This window comes from Colletotrichum abscissum (genome assembly GCF_030869225.1).
Source record: "Colletotrichum abscissum strain IMI 504890 chromosome Unknown Scaffold_16.1, whole genome shotgun sequence".
NCBI classification, from domain to species: domain Eukaryota; kingdom Fungi; phylum Ascomycota; class Sordariomycetes; order Glomerellales; family Glomerellaceae; genus Colletotrichum; species Colletotrichum abscissum.
The window spans coordinates 156,253-174,226 of record NW_026850054.1 but is presented as its reverse complement, the minus strand read 5'-3'; the positions used below and the strand labels follow the sequence as shown (position 1 = coordinate 174,226).

At 50.7% G+C, this 17,974-nt stretch overlaps 8 protein-coding genes across 8 annotated transcripts; 4 read left to right on the top strand and 4 right to left on the bottom strand.

Annotated features, from left to right (window-relative positions):
• Window positions 1–232: 232 nt before the first annotated feature.
• On the top strand, window positions 233–1,249 carry CABS01_07401 (aquaporin related protein; the record flags this gene model as incomplete). The annotated part of the gene is made up of 3 exons (XM_060540764.1): window positions 233–538; window positions 617–920; window positions 975–1,249. The coding sequence occupies 3 exons, from the start codon at window positions 233–235 to the stop codon at window positions 1,247–1,249; spliced, it is 885 nt and encodes a 294-aa protein (XP_060402932.1).
• Window positions 1,250–1,475: 226 nt separating this feature from the next.
• Window positions 1,476–2,810, bottom strand: CABS01_07400 (epoxide hydrolase; the record flags this gene model as incomplete). Its single annotated transcript, XM_060540763.1, has 3 exons — window positions 1,476–2,176; window positions 2,229–2,426; window positions 2,486–2,810. 3 exons carry the CDS (start codon window positions 2,808–2,810, stop codon window positions 1,476–1,478), a joined length of 1,224 nt encoding a protein of 407 aa, XP_060402931.1.
• A 755-nt stretch (window positions 2,811–3,565) lies between these two features.
• CABS01_07399 (hydantoinase/carbamoylase family amidase) lies at window positions 3,566–5,117 on the bottom strand (the record flags this gene model as incomplete). Its single annotated transcript, XM_060540762.1, has 4 exons — window positions 3,566–3,635; window positions 3,689–4,516; window positions 4,570–4,887; window positions 4,957–5,117. 4 exons carry the CDS (start codon window positions 5,115–5,117, stop codon window positions 3,566–3,568), a joined length of 1,377 nt encoding a protein of 458 aa, XP_060402930.1.
• Window positions 5,118–5,657: 540 nt separating this feature from the next.
• On the bottom strand, window positions 5,658–6,503 carry CABS01_07398 (glycosyl hydrolase family 61; the record flags this gene model as incomplete). The annotated part of the gene is made up of 1 exon (XM_060540761.1): window positions 5,658–6,503. The coding sequence occupies one exon, from the start codon at window positions 6,501–6,503 to the stop codon at window positions 5,658–5,660; it is 846 nt and encodes a 281-aa protein (XP_060402929.1).
• A 2,497-nt stretch (window positions 6,504–9,000) lies between these two features.
• Window positions 9,001–10,904, top strand: CABS01_07397 (major facilitator superfamily transporter; the record flags this gene model as incomplete). The annotated part of the gene is made up of 6 exons (XM_060540760.1): window positions 9,001–9,195; window positions 9,258–9,323; window positions 9,381–9,704; window positions 9,757–9,862; window positions 9,930–10,540; window positions 10,605–10,904. The coding sequence occupies 6 exons, from the start codon at window positions 9,001–9,003 to the stop codon at window positions 10,902–10,904; spliced, it is 1,602 nt and encodes a 533-aa protein (XP_060402928.1).
• A 248-nt stretch (window positions 10,905–11,152) lies between these two features.
• CABS01_07396 (3'-5' exonuclease) lies at window positions 11,153–12,046 on the bottom strand (the record flags this gene model as incomplete). The annotated part of the gene is made up of 1 exon (XM_060540759.1): window positions 11,153–12,046. One exon carries the CDS (start codon window positions 12,044–12,046, stop codon window positions 11,153–11,155), a length of 894 nt encoding a protein of 297 aa, XP_060402927.1.
• Window positions 12,047–13,349: 1,303 nt separating this feature from the next.
• CABS01_07395 (uncharacterized protein) lies at window positions 13,350–13,881 on the top strand (the record flags this gene model as incomplete). Its single annotated transcript, XM_060540758.1, has 2 exons — window positions 13,350–13,486; window positions 13,551–13,881. Coding segments are annotated over 2 exons (468 nt in total), but the record flags the coding sequence as incomplete, so codon positions are not given.
• A 793-nt stretch (window positions 13,882–14,674) lies between these two features.
• CABS01_07394 (uncharacterized protein) lies at window positions 14,675–16,388 on the top strand (the record flags this gene model as incomplete). Its single annotated transcript, XM_060540757.1, has 2 exons — window positions 14,675–14,689; window positions 14,802–16,388. The coding sequence occupies 2 exons, from the start codon at window positions 14,675–14,677 to the stop codon at window positions 16,386–16,388; spliced, it is 1,602 nt and encodes a 533-aa protein (XP_060402925.1).
• Between the last annotated feature and the right edge of the window lie 1,586 nt (window positions 16,389–17,974).

Below are 17,974 nucleotides of genomic sequence, written 5' to 3'. Positions count from 1 at the left end.
GTGATATTCCTTTGTGTTTACCCCCTATGGCTGTTATTCCCCCATGCCTAAAGTAGGTACAATGTCGCCATCATACATGTTCAAAAGGGTCCCCTCCCTTGCACTCGGATGTTTCTCCCTTCCACCCATGTCCCTTGATAGTGATAGCGCTACCAGCATCGACGCAAGCAACTGATTCAGAGGCCAGAGGAAAACAGAAACAGAAGGGAGATAGAGAGAGGAGAGTTTAAAGATGTCGAAACCCCAGGACCGCCACCATGATCATGCCAACGGGCAGCACCACGAAATCCCTCAAACACATCTCAGCGCTATGGGAGGCCACCTCGTTGCCGCCTCGGGCGAGTTCGTCGGCACTTTTTTCTTCCTGTACTTTGCGTACGCCGGCAACATCATGGTGATCAAGCAGGGGGCTTCCTCGGCCGGCGATGGCACGCTGAGCAGCGAGGGCGTAGTCTTCATAGCTCTATCTTACGGTCTCTCTCTGCTGGTCAATGTTTGGACTTTTTACCGCATCAGCGGAGGCCTCTTCAATCCTGCGGTAAGTGCATATATTTTCACGGGCACATAACCATATCCTGTCACACTAGTTGAGCCGCATGCTGATGAACGAGACTAGGTCACTCTGGGCCTTTCTCTCGGCGGTCAATTGCCGTGGATGCGGTCCGCTTTCCTCGTGCCGGCTCAGCTGCTGGCCGCGATGTGCGCCGGTGGACTGGTCGAAGCCATGTTTCCGGGCCAAGTTTCGCAGGCAAACTCGCTGCTTGGCATTGGGACATCTGTTGCCCAGGGACTCTTTCTTGAGATGTTCTTTACGGCACAGCTCGTCATCGTTGTTTTCATGTTGGCCGTGGAGAAGTCTCGCGATACCTTCCTCGCACCAATCGGTGTCGGGCTGGCTTTATTCATGATTCTCATTCCAGGTAAGAAGACTTTCTACTTCAATCTCACCAGACGAGTTTCTGATAATCGAATAGGTGTCTGGGTCACTGGTGGCTCCCTCAACCCCGCCCGCAGCTTTGGGTGCGCCGTTGCAGGCAGGTCGTTCCCAAACTATCACTGGATCTACTGGCTTGGGCCATGCATGGGAGCCGCTCTTGCAGCTGCGTATTACCGATTTGTAAAATGGGCTCACTATGAAGAGGCCAACCCTGGCCAGGATCTACCAGCAGACCCGAAAGATTTAGCTGCGGCTAACTCGGGAAACCATGGGCTACCTCACAGCTTAGTACCCCATCGTCATGAAGTCTGATGACAATATCCTCCATGTATAAACGTTGATTATGTGTTGCCAGCATGGCACATTCTTCTTATCTGGCGTTTGAAAAATATAATTAATTAATGGGCACAAGGGACGGAAAACCTTACGAGGCTGGTTTTTCATAGGGTTGATAACTGGTCATCCTAGAAAGAAGATGAGATCAAGAGTTTGAATTTAATTCCAGAAGTAAAAGTCATAGCGACTTTGCCAAACTAATTTACAACTTTGATCGAAGACTTTGTTTCGACAGCACTTCTGCAACATCGTGCGCACCACCACCCTTGCTGAACATTTCCCTCAAATCCTTGACCAATATCTCAGGCCTCTCATGAGCAGCGAAATGCCCACCATCACCATGCGTGACAGCAAATACAACGGGACCCAGCGTCCTGGCATGGCTCATCGGCGGAACAATTAGGTCCATGGGGAAGATAGACAACCCAAGCTTCACCCGCGGAACCCACGCAATGTGCTCCGTGTGCGGCTTAGGGTGCGCAACCTCGTAGTAAATCCGCGCGCTGGCCTCGGGCCCAGCCGTCGAGAACTGGTAGATGGAAATCCAAGTCAGAAGCTCGTCATCGGTCCATGGATATGAATCAGTCCAGTCATGCAGCTTCTCAAGAATCCAGGATAGTAACGCCACGGGCGAGTCGGCCCACGCGAGGCCCAAGGTCGCCGGCTTGGTGCTCTGCTCAAGGTTGTAACCGCGACCCTCTCTCTGGAACCACTGGCTTCGCTCAATGCCTTTCTTCTCCTTCTCAGAGTAAGGGAAGAGATTTTTGATGTACTGTAGCGGGTTCTTGAAGAAGGACGGTGGGCTCGCGGAGACCATGTTAATGTGGGATGCGAGGACGTGGTCTGGGTAAAGTAGGCCCATGAACCGGGTGATTCCAAAGCCCCAATCGCCTCCTTGAGTGACTGCATGATTCTTAGCTCGTGGTCCGATAGCTGTTCAAGCATGCACACTTACCATACTGCTCGTAACCGAGCTTCAGCATCACCTTGTGCATGACCTCGGCGTACTGAGGTAGGCGGAAGCCTGGTTTGTCCGGACCTTCCGAGAACCCAAAGTTAGGAAGAGACGGTGCCACAACATCGAAAGAAAGACCATTCTTCTCCGTCGTCAACAGCGGGAGAATCTTGAGGACCTCAAGGAAGCTACCAGGCCCTGATCTCAAGTCAGTCATGGGCGACATACGTGTGAAGAGTGGGCGAGGTGAAACATACAGCCGTGAGAGAATAGCAGCGGCACAGCTCCAGGTTGCTTGCTCTTCTGGTGGATGAAGTGAATCTCGAGGTCGCCGAAGCCATCCACTGAGATGGTTGTCGTGAATTGCGGCAACTCATTCAGCTTGGCCTCTGCAGCGCGCCAATCGAAGCCGTTGCGCCAGCGCTCGGCCAACCTCTTCACTTCTGAGACCGGGGCGCCATAGTCCCAGCTTTCGGTGAGCGCAGACTCTGGCGGGAACTTTGCGAGATCGAGCTTGGCGTGGAGCTCCTCGATCTTTGATTGTGGAACCTCGATCTTGTACGGCTTGATTCCGGATGCCATGATGTAGTTTTGTGTTTTGCACCTGTGAAGCTTCTACTCGGAATTGCGGCGTGAATTATTGCCAACTGTAGATGGTGTCTGAAGATATGCCTTCTTCAATTGCTTCCTTGGCTGCTTCGATGAGGCTGGACAGGCTAGTTCATCGACGATGTTTTATCCCGATGGTCAACAAACACGCCCTTATTTGGACGATTCGGATGTGCATATGGCGTCACAATTGGGTGGTCGTGACTTGCTACAGTCTTACTAATCCACGTTCGCTGTTTCGGTGCCCCTAAGATATGTATGGTTGTCTTGTTGCATCCGGAGTGAGCGTGAGGGGTCTCCGAGGTCCAGCACGGTTGTTTCCACAGCGCTAAAAGCACCAAAGTCCCAAACTCACTCACTGATGGTCTCTGGGGGTCTGACATCATGGATGAGCCTGGTTGGCCTGGAGTGAGATCGTCGCGTCGCAAAGGCGCGATAATGACAATCAACATGAAGGGCGTGCTGATAAATTAAAGCTTTCTTACAAATAAAGCCTGTTGGCAATTTTTCAGACCAGTCCAGGACATTCATGCGCTGAGTTCGATGCAGGAGTGAAGGCATGTGCTCGGATTTACTCACTCACTGAGTGCTCATTCACAGACGCTCACCTCAACCATACTCTCCATGAAAAACATTCGTTTGCATGAGCGAAATGACATCTCTCTGTCAAAAAGATGATTCCAATGGCTTTCTGTCAATTACTCCTTCTCAAGACCTCTCATACAACTTCACTTTCTGCTAGCTCTTAGATGGTCGTAGCTTACAACGGCTTCAAGCAGGGCTTGGGTGCCATTCGCACTGCAGCAAAGTTAGCTCACACTTCTCACGACACCAAGGGCGCATCCACTGACCAATCTTCCGGACTGCAATATTCCTCGGGGTGATGGCTCACACCGTCCTTGCAAGGGACGAAAATCATTGTCGTTGGGCACCGCTTGCTCGTGTAAACGCTGTCATGCCCCGCGCCGCTGGTCAACGGCAGCCAGCCGTCCGGCCCAAAAAGACCAATCGCTGCATTCTCCACGGCTTGGATGCACTCCTTGTCAAACTTGACCGCGGGCGAATCGGTATCGAGCGTCCACTGCACCTCGACCCCGCGGCCATCCTCCCCAGCGATCTTCTCAAACGACTCGATGCAACGCCTCTGCACCTCTTCGACAACTGCGTTTTCGGGGTGGCGAATATCAAGGGTGAAGGTAACCTCCGAGACGATGGTGTTGGTCGACGAGCTGGGAGGGATCTTGAGAACACCTGTCGACGCCAGCGCCCCGAGCTCCTTTGCGATGGCGTTGGAGGAAGCAATCATCTTGGACGCTGCGAGCAACGGGTCTCTGCGGGACTTCAACGGCGTGGTGCCCGTGTGTGCGTCGCGGCCCGTGATGGTGAAGGTGAACCAGCGATACGCCTGCGCGCCCTGCACGACGCCGATCTTCCTGCCGTTCTCCTCGAGGATGGGGCCCTGCTCGATGTGCAACTCAAAGTGCGCGCCCAGAGGGTAACCAGTTGATGCGTCGCTTGAACAGGCGAGCTGACCGATGTAGCCGTGTCGCTCCAGCTCAGACTTGACGGTTACAGACGGGTCGAAGATATCGCCCAAGTCCCAGGCCTTTTCCCGCGGGATTTCACCTGCCCAGACGCCGGAGGACATCATTGATCTCGGGAAACGGGCGCCTTCTTCGCTGGTTTTCGTCAGACTTTATGCGGCTTTTTTCGAGGTGATTGTTACACTTACTTGGTCCAATTGACGATGCCAACATCGAATTGCGTCTTGAAGTTGTTGTCTTTTAGTGTTCTCATCACCTCTACGGCGGCTAGAACGCCCAGAATGCCGTCGTATCTGCCCCCGCGGGGTTGGGTATCAAGATGGCTCCCCATGGCTGTCATCGGAGCGGAAGATTTGAGCGCTCCTTGACGTTTCGCAAACATGTTTCCCATCTCATCGATTGCAAGTTCACAGTCAAGGTTTGCTACCTCATCGGAGAACCATTTTCTCACGCGAGCATCGTCGTCAGACAGCGCCAGTCTGGCCATGCCTGTCTCTGTCGCACCCCTGCCGTTATGATGGTAAGCGTTGAGACCGACTGGATTGTTGAAAGGAGTTGGAAATAAGAAAACTCACTTTCCATATCGATGCGCTGCACCCCATTGGCATGTATGATGAATTGACTCTTGAAGGCGGTCGGTGTTGATCTTGAGTCCAGATAAGGAACCCCGCGCGGTTGAGAGTGACCTCACCCGGCGGGGAATGGGCATGATTACTGGCCTCAGGCGGGCAATCATGGTGAGAATGACTGCTGTTACGAGATTCAAGACAAGAGTAACGAGATAACTTGTTCGAGGGAGCCAATGGGTCTCAGTGAATTGCAAATGGCAGACGCAATTGGGTTGAAGTAGGAGAGTGAAGAGCGATAGGCAAAGGCGTTGGCCCCGGACCTTGTCTCCGGCAAATGCGCCCGAAACCGGGGGTACCGCACCGGCGCAGCGTCAGCTATGGATGGAAACAATCAGCAGCGATGGTTGTCTAGTCGGTTAGCCGTCATTTACATCCATCCCTTGGCATATTTCTACGCCTTGAACGCCCTTCACGACAGTATATATGGATCTAGGATAAAGAAACTGGACGACCTGTGTCATTTTGTGTCAAACTCTACCCAACATGTCATGGGCTAGCTACCGCCCTATTGTGACACACCGACAGCATCCAGCCTGCGCGTCTCCACCGGCCCCATTTCTACCCAGAACGACAGAAGAACGAGCTTTTTAAGTACTCATCAGTCAGTCACGCCTCCGATCTAGCGACGATTCCTGTGCTCGATTTCTTCAACTCTGAGTTGCGATCGGTCGGCCGGGTATCGCAGTTGTCGATGAACGGACCACCACCCCAGTCTGAGAGACGAAAGCCGTTGCGCCAGTGTACATCGTCGGCCCCGGGATCTTGTACGTCCCTGTAGGCGATTGGGAGATGTCGTAGATCAACCCATCCTCCGCCGCTTGATACAAATCCACGGCCGACGTCCCAGCGGGTTCGTCGCTCCCGCCGCCAGTAACTTCAATGTTGATACACTGGGGATAGTGCTGCGCGCCCTGCCCTGGATACCTAGCAAAATGGAGTGCAATGATCTCATGTCGAAGCACATAGTAACCAGGTTGGATCTTCGGCGGAATCTGCACCGCCCAGGTCGCATTATTGCTGATGAGGATGTCGCTCGCCCAGATTCCCCACGCCGTCGCAAAACTCGTGGCATTGGCACTCGGATCAACCAGTCCGACCTTGTCGATCGCAAAAAAGCTCAACTTCACCTTGTCGATGGACTCGCAGGACCCTCTGTCAATGCCGCAGAAAGCAAGGTACGTGATGACGGGACCATGATGTGACTCGGGCCAACCTTGCCATTGAAAGTCAATGGTGTCACCAGCAGCAATGGGTGCATGGCCCTGAGCGTTGGTCGCATTGATATGGCAAACGATGTCAGATTTACCGTAGCTCTCGGTGCTGATCCAACCGTCATTCTTGACTGTCGTGCTCCATGCCGCGAGGATGTCGGGGTTCGAGGATCGTGTGTTGAAGCCTTGGTAGGATGCACCGTCGATTACGAAATTTGTCACTCGGCTGTGAGCGGATGCTAGAGAGACAAAGACAAAAAGGCTCGCTGGGGAGGGAAACATGATCATGCTTTTTTTTTCGAGTGGGCTGGGTCTGGGTCGGCCGTGAGTCCATTATCTAGCCCACCTCACGAGAAGGTTATTAATACCTAGAGGTGCAAGTGCAACTCGAATTGATCATATAAGCAAAGTAAGGTACCGGAGACATCAGCCTGGGCCGCGAAGGAAAGATTCTCGGGACACATCACTAAGCTCCGCAAAGGCTAGGAAGCAGCAATGGTTCCGACCATGTCGAGATCAAGTTGCTGCAACGATGAGACGCGATAGTAGACAGAGGTGCAGCGCCAGAAGCTCGAACGGTGCAGCATCCAGCCGGGATATTGCACCATATTAATGAATCTGGTTGATCGCCAAGCTTTCGAGGTTAACTTAGCGGCGGCTGTCCGGGTGAAGTCTGATCGTGCAAGCTAAACAAAAGTACCTTGGTTTATAAATAAGAAAATAAAGTGATTTAGTCTGAACCGTGCTCCTTGAATCTCGGAGGATCATGAGAACACGTCCCTTTCGAGATGTCTCCAAGCGCGGGTGGAAGGGTGATCGACATCCGGCTGGTGTACCCCACACACTGCATTTAACCTTTCGGATGTGACCCAATCATCCCAAAAAATCTGCCAATATGCTTTCTGCCGTACCGCACTTCCTTTTTGATGAGAATGTTCAAAATGGCAAAAAAAAAAAAAAAAAAAAAAGTGTCACCCAACAGGCGGGGACAGCAAAGATGATGGAATTTGCAAAAATCAATGGACGATCTGGGAATCGAACCCAGGACCTACCGCATGCTAAGCGGTCATTATACCACTAAACCAATCGCCCAGTGGATCTTGTAAACCTGCATGTTCATTATGCTCATGTACCATGGTTGTTATGTCTCTTACTTTCTGAAGGGACAATCCACATAACAAACCTGTTTCCGTCTGTTGTTATTATTTTAAGAGGGTTGTTACTTCACCTCTGTTTGTTAGTCGCTCTTCTCATGTATGCTTGACCTAGCCCAAGCCTGTGGCAATGGCTCAGGACCCACGGAGCTCCCTGAAGCACCTACCGTGATCATCGCTGTAACAAAGCATTACCGTAAGCTAAGACGGACGAGGAGCGTAACTGTTCTGCTACGTTGCATCGATTAAGATGCAGAGCTTGGATGCGGCCAGATTTACTCTGTTGTTAGTACTGGAGCAAATAGGCATGGTCGACGGAAGTTGCACTGACGTTGTGCAAGGCAGTGCAGATTTCATAACTGTCGGGTCCATTGATTGACCCTACACAAATGATGTTATTCCCATCTTCAGAGCACACCATCAGACATGAAAAGCACGGCTGCGTCGCGTGACCGGATTCCTCTTTCAGATTTGCTGTCAACCTGGAATTGTGGCGCCGAGCTGAAATTCTATGCTCAGCGCTACGCGCGTAGGTAGTACAGCTGACAGCTAAACGCCTCTGCAATGCGGAGAGACATCTTATTTCTGCTTTGTGGCGTTGCTTGGGATTTGCTGTTCAACTAAACCCGGGTACTCGGAACTGAACGACTCAATGCCAACTCCTTTGATCTAGTAGAGGTTTTCATTCCAGTTTTCGATGTCGAATGTTCAAAAGGATTCCACAATTCGAGCTAAGATGCCCACCTTGCACCTCTGAGGTTACTACGATTCCGAGATCCACTTCACGATGTGTCCACAGTGAGGGCTTCAGCCCCCAACCACACGCAACATGAACGTCGCAACCGCGCGGGAAACCCAGCGAGAAGCAGTTCTCAATCATAATTGGTCTATTAGTCTAGTTGGTTAGGACGTCGGATTCTGATCCAAAAATCAGTTCCTTCCGTAAGCCCAGGTTCGAATCCTGGATGGACCTTTCTTTCACCTCTGGTGACGATGTAATGTGTTGAGCGAGCTTTTTGGGTTCCATAAATTTCGTGGCATAAACTGGGCATCGAGATTTGAACAATACGATTATTCATGGTCCGAGCCCAGGACAGGGGTAAAGCACGGGGAACTGCGCTTGTGGCCTTTGTTTTGAGCCATTCGGGCCGTGGCGTGAGATAGTTCGCGCCAGTTGGAATCGTAGCGCGCTCAAAGGTTGTCTGGGGAAGAAGCAGGTCCTTCCCCTGCTCGGCCTACACCGTCTTTCCGGGGAACGGAACATTGCGCTGAGCTTCTTCTTTGTGCGATGGCTTGACCTCCAGAGCTTCCGAAAGGCCCGAACGGGCAGCTTTACGAAGGGCTCCATAGAGCTGAGATACGCCCAAGTGTCTAGCTCAGCCCTAAATGTGGTTGGGGAAGTTGCGGATTGCGGCCCGTATTATTGATCCATGTCAAAGATGGTAAATATGCTATGACCTGTGGTGAACATCAAGCCACGGAAGTCAGTGGCATGGTAGTATAAGGAGTCTGGAGTGCTCAGGTGGCAGATTAATCTCGGTGATACAAGTCTTGGCCAGATCATCTCGACAGTGCTCCCTCACCCAATCTTTAATGGCACTTTTCTGTTCCTTGCTACTTTTGCCATGAATCTTCGACAAGACTTCAACGAGGATACTGAACAAGCCCTAGGACCAACTCTCTTCTCTTTCAACTCTTTGACGACCTTGTGCGAAGATGAAACCATAAAGAAACATGGCAGCGATGCCAAAGCCACGCCCTCAACATCGGAATCTAGACTACACGAAAGCAGTGACGGAAGCATCTCTACATACTCATCTGTAAGCCTCTGTGGATCGATACACATTAGCTGCATTGGATTGACGATAATACGCTGTTGTAGGTGACTTGGGATGGGCCGGAAGACTCAGAAAATCCCAAGAACTGGAACCGAAGACAGAAATGGACAGTCAGTATCACTCTCGCAAACCCCAAGATATTTAGCACAAGCTCACAGAAGTCGTAGACATCTTTGATCATATCATCGTTCGCGTTCCTATCTCCCCTGTCCTCATCGATAGCCGCCCCAGCTCTAGGACCGATCAGCCACGACCTGCACATCACCAATGAGGTGGAGCGGCAATTAGTGCTCTCAATATTTCTCCTCACATACGCACTAGGACCTTTCGTATTGTCTCCTTGCTCGGAGATATGGGGTCGAACCCCTATTGTACGAGTTGGGAATTTGATCTTCATTGTCTCGACTGCCCTTTGCGGGTTTGCAGCATCAAAGGAGCAGATCCTGACCTTTCGTTTCCTTGCTGGAATAGGCGGCAGTGCGACTATAGGGGTATGTTTTTCTGGTTCTGAAAGTTTATTAAACATGCTGACACCTTCGTTAGATGGGCAGTGGCGTACTAGCTGACTGCTGGAAGCCAGAGGAGAGAGGGAAGGGAATTGCATTCATGCAATTCGCTCCCGTTTTAGGACTCGCAGTCGGCCCTATTGGTACGTTGATCACCCAGATACCACTGAATTACATCAAGTGCAAATCTAATGATCTCTGAATGTGCAGCGGGTGGGTATATCTCTCAATACGCTACCTGGCGATGGACCTTTTGGTCCGTGGTAATCTTGAACTTCACGGTGCAAGTCATCGCCTTGATCTTTCTCAAAGAGACATATGCCCCACGACTTTTGCACCTGAAGGCCAAGCGACTGCGTAAGCTCTATAATGATTCGTCCATTAAAACGGAGTGGGAAAAGCAGGAGCGCACACTCGCTGTCATCCTCAGGACCAGCCTATCTCGCCCATGGATCATGCTCGCTACTCAGCCCATTATACAAAGCCTCGCGCTCTATCAGGCGTTCAATTTTGGACTGCTATATCTCATCATATCTAGCTTTCCGAAACTGTGGGAGCATTACTATGGCATGCACAAAGGGCAAGCGAGCCTGAACTACATCTCTATTGCCGTCGGAGCATTGATCGGTGTTTTGATCTCCGCCCCAACAATGGACATGATTTATCAAAGACTCAAACGACGTCGAGGTATTGAGAAGGATGGGAAGGGAGTCCCGGAGTTTCGCATTCCATTAATGGTCCCCGCTTCTCTTCTTACGCCCTGTGGGATAATGCTTTTCGCCTGGACTGCGCAAAACAAGATGCACTTCATGCTTCCCAACGTAAGAAATACTACCTGATCCCCACCACTATTTGGTCTGTCGTACTAACACTACCCATCTGTAGGTGGGCATAGCCATCACTATCGGCAGCAGCATGGTATCATACCAATGCATATCGGCTTACATCGCCGATTGCTATGCTCTTCACACTGCTTCGGCCTCGGCGGCTTGTTGTTTCATGAGATCCATGTTTGCATTCGCATTCCCACTGTTTGTCCCGGCGTTGTTCAGGAATCTTGGCTATGGCCTAGGTGGGAGTTTGCTAGCCATCATTGCAGTGGTGATTGGTGTGCCAGCGCCTTTGTTGCTCTGGAGATATGGAGCAAAGCTACGGACTCTCAGTAAATTTGGTGTTGCTGAATAGAACATGACTTCTTCATTCTCAATATTTATCGCTTCTCCGTCATACCTCATCCGGCTGATAACCAGATGCCCAAGCACATCAAAGATTCGCATGTCTGGCTGTCTAGCACGGGGCCTCCAACCGCATTGCCTGAAATACAACTCCAAATGCATGCAATGCAGCAATATGACGAGAGAACTTTCATAATTGCCGATCAAACAATTTTCTACCGCCGATGATTCCCGCCATTCATTCCACTGAAATCGATGCTACGTGTATCTCGTAATTGTAGTTGGTTCAGTGTGAATATTGGCAGTGATTTCTGGGTTTCTCACAACCCAATCAGCAGGTGGCTCCGTCATATGCCTGCCCTGGCCATTATAGTCAGATGCATGAGATTTCAGGATTCTGTTCTTCGTTTCCCTCTCCACGGCGTGCTTCCAATCCTTTCCCAGCTTTTGATAGTACACAGCCCAGAGACGAGGCAGGTATTGGACATCCTGGATGCAGTAGCGAAGAATATCCGGAGATAAAGGTCGCTGGTTGAAGACAGCATAACTTCCGCCCGACTGTGGGTTGAACAGATTGTGTCCCAACACTTTGACAGCTCTCCAGGCGAAGATTTCTTCGGGCGTCAATGGGGCATTCCTCTCTATGCATTTTGCTAATCCGCTGAGAAATCCTGCCTTGTTGTAACGTGAGGCGAACTCCATAAGCTGAAGATCTTGTATCCCGTCCAGATCAATCCTGAAGTGGTGGAACAGAGCATCTGAGTCGTTTCTAACATCGAAAAAGACCTTCTTTACGTTGGGGTCCTCCAAGAACCCCTTGATTGTTTTGCCTGATCTCTCGCCCGGAGTCAAGAAAGCTTTGTCACCGAGAGCATGGATATCGAGGAGGTATGTGTGTTGTTTCGGAGCCACATATAGCTGGAGGATGGATATGATGCCATGCCTACTGAGGTTGTCGCCTTCGAGATCAACATAATGCGATGGGACCGCGTCATTGGGCAGTCCGCTGAGATAGTCGACCAAGGTAGAAATACCCTCTGGCGTATTGACGAGATCGTATGCGAGGGGTGTCATTGAATTGCTATCATAAGCCGATGCAGAGCCGGGAGTCGAGCCGACTGGCTTAATCTCGTTCGTTGTTGATGCTGCCATCGTTGGTGATGCTGCTTTTCCATTCGGGCAGCCAGAATTGGGTTGTGAAGTTGGTTTTGGAAGCTGTAGTCGAGTAAAGTTTTGATGTGACTTTGCGCCTCGTCTGGCTTTCTTATGGGCGTCCTGAAATGGTCGACGTCACTACCACAACAATTTCGAATTTTCCAAATGCGTGAAGATGGCACCTACTGGGCGCAAACACTAAAGTGGTCTAGTTCTCAACAACCGGTGCGCGCGGACCCGTCCCTACTCCCCGTTGATGCGTGTCTTAGTTCCAACGAACTTGCTTGGAGCTTGGCCCCGATAGAAACTCCTCGTCACCTCTCTCGATTCTTTGTCAGTTCAACGGCGTGGCTTCAGATTGTGATTCATTTCAAATCAGTCAGGGGTTAGCAGGAAGTATGAGATTAAGGTGTCTTCTGTGAATCAACCATGAAAATCAGGACACTCTGCCTCATTTATGTCCCTGTGGCAACTTTGAACCCTAATGGAAGAATTGACCATTGATGCTAAAACACCTGATGGTCCCGGGCACACAAGTCCGAGAGTGAACTGGCCCTTGGAACCAGGCTCTAATATCACATAGGCTCTCAAGGTTTAGAAAGCTGAATACCAAAATACATTTAACCTTCTCAGTGTCTATCTGTTTGTTATTTGTCGTCTACTCGGAAAGCGCATCGCGAACCCGGATCCAGAAGGAGTGATGTGAAGTCTGGATGCATTCCGCCACCCATCACCAATCATCGGGTGTTGAGATATCGCTACCCCGCTTAGAGTATGCATGTCAGACAGTTGCCTACAGCCCGATTTAGAATTGCCGAAGGTTGCATGCTCAGACATCTATATACGGCTTGTTGATCCTCCATCCATCAAATGGAGGTTGGAAATCTGCTCCAATCGCATCCTACTAGCATGATGTCGACCACTGAGGAAGCCGCGGCCGTGGCTGATAACCGATCAGCTTTTACTCTTCATATTTTCCCCTTTTCTTTGTACTCCATCATGACTAGACTCACGTGTGCATTTGGGCACAGAGGTTCGGGGAAGCTGAAGTTGGACATGCAACTCGCGCTGGTCAATCTACACCGAAATGAGAATCTCTCTGCAGACTATCTTTTGACAGTCAATCCGAAGGGCCAAGTGAGGAACCCATCGCTTTCTCAGCCTGATTAGCTGTAGTCTTTCTTTGCACCGCCAGCAGAAGCAAATGTTCTGACAATAACAACTCTTATGAGGTTCCAACTCTGACAGGGGAAAGTCTCGACAGACCATTGACAAGTTCTCTGGAAATCTCCTACTGGCTGTGCCAACGGTTACACTCTCTGTACCTGATAAGAAAGCCCGCGAATACGGAGTTCCCAATATTGCTGCCGAGCAACTGAGCTCAGTTGGTAAAATCCCCGAGGACTACTGGAGTGCATTGCAATTCAAAGCCGAATTGTAAGTTCGCGCAATCAATCTGCAGCACTTGCATGTGTGATCAGAAAGCTAACGAACAGTGCAGCCACAAGAAACACCTGGAAAGTGCGCTAGAAGCCGATCAAGTAGTCTTAGCAGAGTCCAAAGTATTGGAGGTCTTTGGTGAGATTAGCAACACTTATCACGAGGGAGACGTATGGCTTTTCGGCCAAGCTGTTGGCCCGACTATCCTAGATGCTCACTTGGTCCCGCTAGTTACCCGTCTTCAAGATTGCGGGAGGCAAGATCTGGTACCCGGAATCTTGGCGGCGTACGCAGGTCGAGTCAGATCGACGGATGCATGGAGAGAAGCGACGCATGGAAGACCAACTATGCGGGATATTTCTATGGGCCATGTAGCTGACATGGAGCTATAGAGATTTCGTTAACAGATTTCATAGTCTTCATTTAGTCGGATCGTGATGCCACCTCTCACTTCCGAAAGACTGTTACACAACCGTTCACATTTCCCCTCAATTATCACGACAAAGGTAAGCAGTGCCCCTCCAACGAAACAAGATCTAAACCCCGATGCCTGTATCCACTCAACAAGTCAGGAATAAATCTGCGTGTTCCCACCAAATGATCCAATCAATTAGCACCATGACCTTCCCGATGAGCTAGAGCAAGCTGCGGCTACACCCGTCATCAATGCTTCGACGATGAACCGTCACACCAAGACAATTTTCTTTTGAATCGTTGCCTAAACGTTTGCAGCCTGTTTGTGAAGACGGTTAGGCCCAAATTGGGTTAGACAATCAGCTACACCGCGTCCCAGGCGGGGCTTTCAATCCTACCCCATGCTTACGGCAGGGATTCTTTGGGAATCTCACGCTCACATTGGTGGGTTCGGTTTCGCCCTGGCGTATCCCACAATTTGTCTTCCGAGGTTGGTGGGCACAGATATTATCTTGGGCTGTCTCCGCTCGCATTCCTGCACCTCGCCCTCGGACTCCCAAAGTTCTTTCTCATCAGGCTGCCCGCTCACCGAGGGCGTCCAACGGTCATTTGCCCCTGACCGGCACGCGCACCACGTCAGTGGCTGGTTCGGACTTGAGACCAACAGACTGACAACAAGGCTGGCTCGAGCCTTTACGGATATTCGTACCGGTTGTCTTGTGTTTCTAGCGGAACTATGGCTCGGAAAGGTAGCCGAAAGGTTAGGACGGGATGTTTAACCTGCAAGTAAGTTCCAGCTATTGCCGTCCGATTGGGTCGCGGGAGACGAGCCCGAGAGTAAGGTTTTCAAGATGAGTTGGTGCGTCGTCTAACGCTCGCTAGAGTACGTAAAATCAAGTGCGATGAGAGCAGACCATCCTGCAAGCGCTGTACCGCGACTGGCCGCAAATGCGATGGCTACCCACACGTCGCCGACTTGACAGATGTCTCATCCAGCTCCCCGGGTTCGGATCCGTCTGTGGTCCTGACGGTCCAGCCAAGTCGCGCCTCTCCGGGAGTCAGTTCTCCAAGCGACAACCGCGCTCTGCAATACTTTGCTGAAGCCGTGGGGCCGCTCCTCTCAGGGGCCGTGGATCCTTACTTCTGGACGCACATAGTCATGCAGTTCAGCACATTTGAGCCGGCGGTAACGCACTCCATCCTAGCCATCAGCGACCTCTATGAGCAGTTCCACACCGGGACTGACGAGATCGTTGCCCCGCGGGACTACAGCTTTGCTGTGCGCCACTACAATGCGGCCATGAGAGAGCTGATTGGCATGAAGACGCAGGACAAGCACCCCACGGTCCTGCTTGTCTGCCTCCTGTTCATCTGCATCGAATTTCTGCAGTCTGGGCGCGAAGCCGCTATTAAGCACTGCAAGCATGGGGTCGCGCTCCTTCGAAATACCCACAGCGAGTTCCCCTGGACCAAGGAGCATCTTCTCCCACTTTTCCGACGCCTTACAGAGTACTCATTCTTCTTCAGCGGCGAAAAGGCCGACTTCCCGGACCTGAGCGGACTGGAACATCCTATGCCCCCAAGCTTTTCCTCATTCCAAGACGCCCAGTTGATGATTGACGATCTCTACTGCCAAACTCTCCAGCTCATGAAGCAAGGATATCCTTTTCGTTCCCTGTCGCCAACGGGAAATGGCGTTCCCCCGAAATTACTAGCGCGGCAAGAATACGTCAATAGTATGCTCGACCGGTGGAGCATTCTCTTCGCCCAGCTGAATAACCAAAGCAAATACACGTCCTCGCCCACAACTAAGGCTTTCGAGGAAAAACCAGACTACGTACCGAACATGCTGCGCGGTTTCCTCTCCACTCGATACGAGTGCTGCCGTATTTGGCTGAATATGGCGTTTACTAACAATTTGACTGGTTACGACAAGTACGTGCCAAATTACAGCCAACTAGCAAAAAATCTCGCCGAAATGGTCGTTCAAATATCAGAACACTCGAAGATGGAAGGCGTTCATGCCAAAACGTCCAAGTTCATGTTCGAAACGGGGTACACGCCAATGTTGTTCTTTTTTACGACAACATGTCGTCATTTGGAGACGCGGCTGGAATTACTCCGGCTGATGCCCATCCTCGGGCTCCCGCGAGAGAATCTGTGGGAGATGGCGACGCTAGTTGCCGTGGCACGGAGGGTCATTGAGCTCGAACACGGCATTTCGTTAAACCCTGCCGGACGACCTACGGTCCCGGTCTCACCCTCCGCGCCTCTGCCGCCAAACGAAACGAGGGTGGCGGATATCTGGACGGAGCCCAAGACTGAAGAAAGAAATATGAACGGGCACATTGTGCGTGGAAGAGTGGTTGGGTTCTTCAGACGTGATAAGCCTGACGGTGGCACATCTCTTCACACAGAGTTTGTGGAAGTAAGGAATGTCAAGGAGGAGTTGGGCGAGGGAATTGCGACTGTAGTGGTTCCATAGTATATACTTTGTATGAGGGGCCCAGAAGGGATGATCATCAGCTAATACCAAGTCTTCTTGGGGTGACATGGATCCTCGGAACCCCGGCTATCGGTGTAATTCTTTCTTATCGATCCAATCAAAATACCAAGTTCAGCAGAGGTCTGGTCATTTGATCGCGACGTTTCCTCAATGAACTCTCTTGGAATCTGACAGAGTTGAATGTTGCAGTGATAGTGTGTTTCCTCTAAGATTTGTTCAGTTCTTCTATAGTTTGGAAATCGTTCATCTGGTTATTTCACACTTTTGTTAAAAGCGACTTTGTCCACTTGCGCTCTCGAAACCTACTTGCACACATTTTCCCTCCATGGCTTCGGGTTCTGTCTCAACAGAAGACACCACGGAGGCCATTAGCCCGAAAGGTAACAGTCACCTTATTCTCACTCTTACTATATTCCAGTCTTTTTGTTAATATTAGCATCGGCCTCATCTACGCGCGTTAGACGCTCCGTGGTAATGACGGTTCCAACTGCTAGTTGCCAAGGTGAAAGAACACATGACCACTCTCTCTTAGCTGTCTAACTTACATGCCCCGAGAGGTTCAAGGAAGTTCTCACGCTATAAGACATGTTGCAGACTCGGAGTGATGTGATTCCTGGGGATACAACAAATACAATTCCCATGGCTCAGTACAGTCACTAAAAGAAAGAGGCAAAGATGAGTCAGCTGTCAAAATGTTACAAAGAAATATCGTAATCTACTCTTCTCATGACTTTACTTGTTCGAACGCCAATTTCTTGCCTTTGTTGGTATCCCTATTACAGGGTAATTGGTTCGAACCGTGGGTTGACGAAGAGATCAATTGAACTATATGAATTTCTGCGTAGGTGTAAAAAGGAGGTTCCAATCGTAGGTTGGGCAGGCCGCGATGATCGTAAGTAGGGGCCGTAATTGGCCCCTGCGCGGCCGCCGTACGCCGAGGTCGAATTGGACTTCCAATCCGACAGCCTTGCCCTACCAGGTATATATCCCATACCATTACCTTAGTCACCAGCTAGCAAACCCTGCCTTGTTCGTACCATGACGTCTGAGTAGTTCGGCCTACAGCTCCGAACGCAATGCGAAAACTTTGGGTACCCCAGGTATTTGCTTCGCTACCGCGCGGATTGCTCAAGGCCACATGGAGATACATCGGAGCTCACGTGGAGTCTTCACCTTTCGGCGTTTGATTGTCACAGCCACGCGCTTCAAAGCACCTCTCGTCTGCACTGTTGTGAGTTTGATCGCAGTATTGAGAGAAGCGCACGCGAAACATTTTCTGAGACAGATGAACTCGACTGGTCAAGAATCCTTGAAGATGTTCCGCATAGCGCGTATGGATGTTGTTCGGATATAAAGTCACGAAACCCGCAAGTCGTCCTTTGCTGACAATTTCTCCTCGGGTCTATAACTTCTGTTCTCATTAAGCTTTCGAGGATCCTGGCACATCGAACCACAGCAAACCCCGAGAAGCTTGACGTAATATTCTTTCAAACTCTAAGGGTAGTAATTCCACCTATCGGCCGTCTGAAATGCAACTCACCAAGACCCTGCTCGTACTCGTGTCA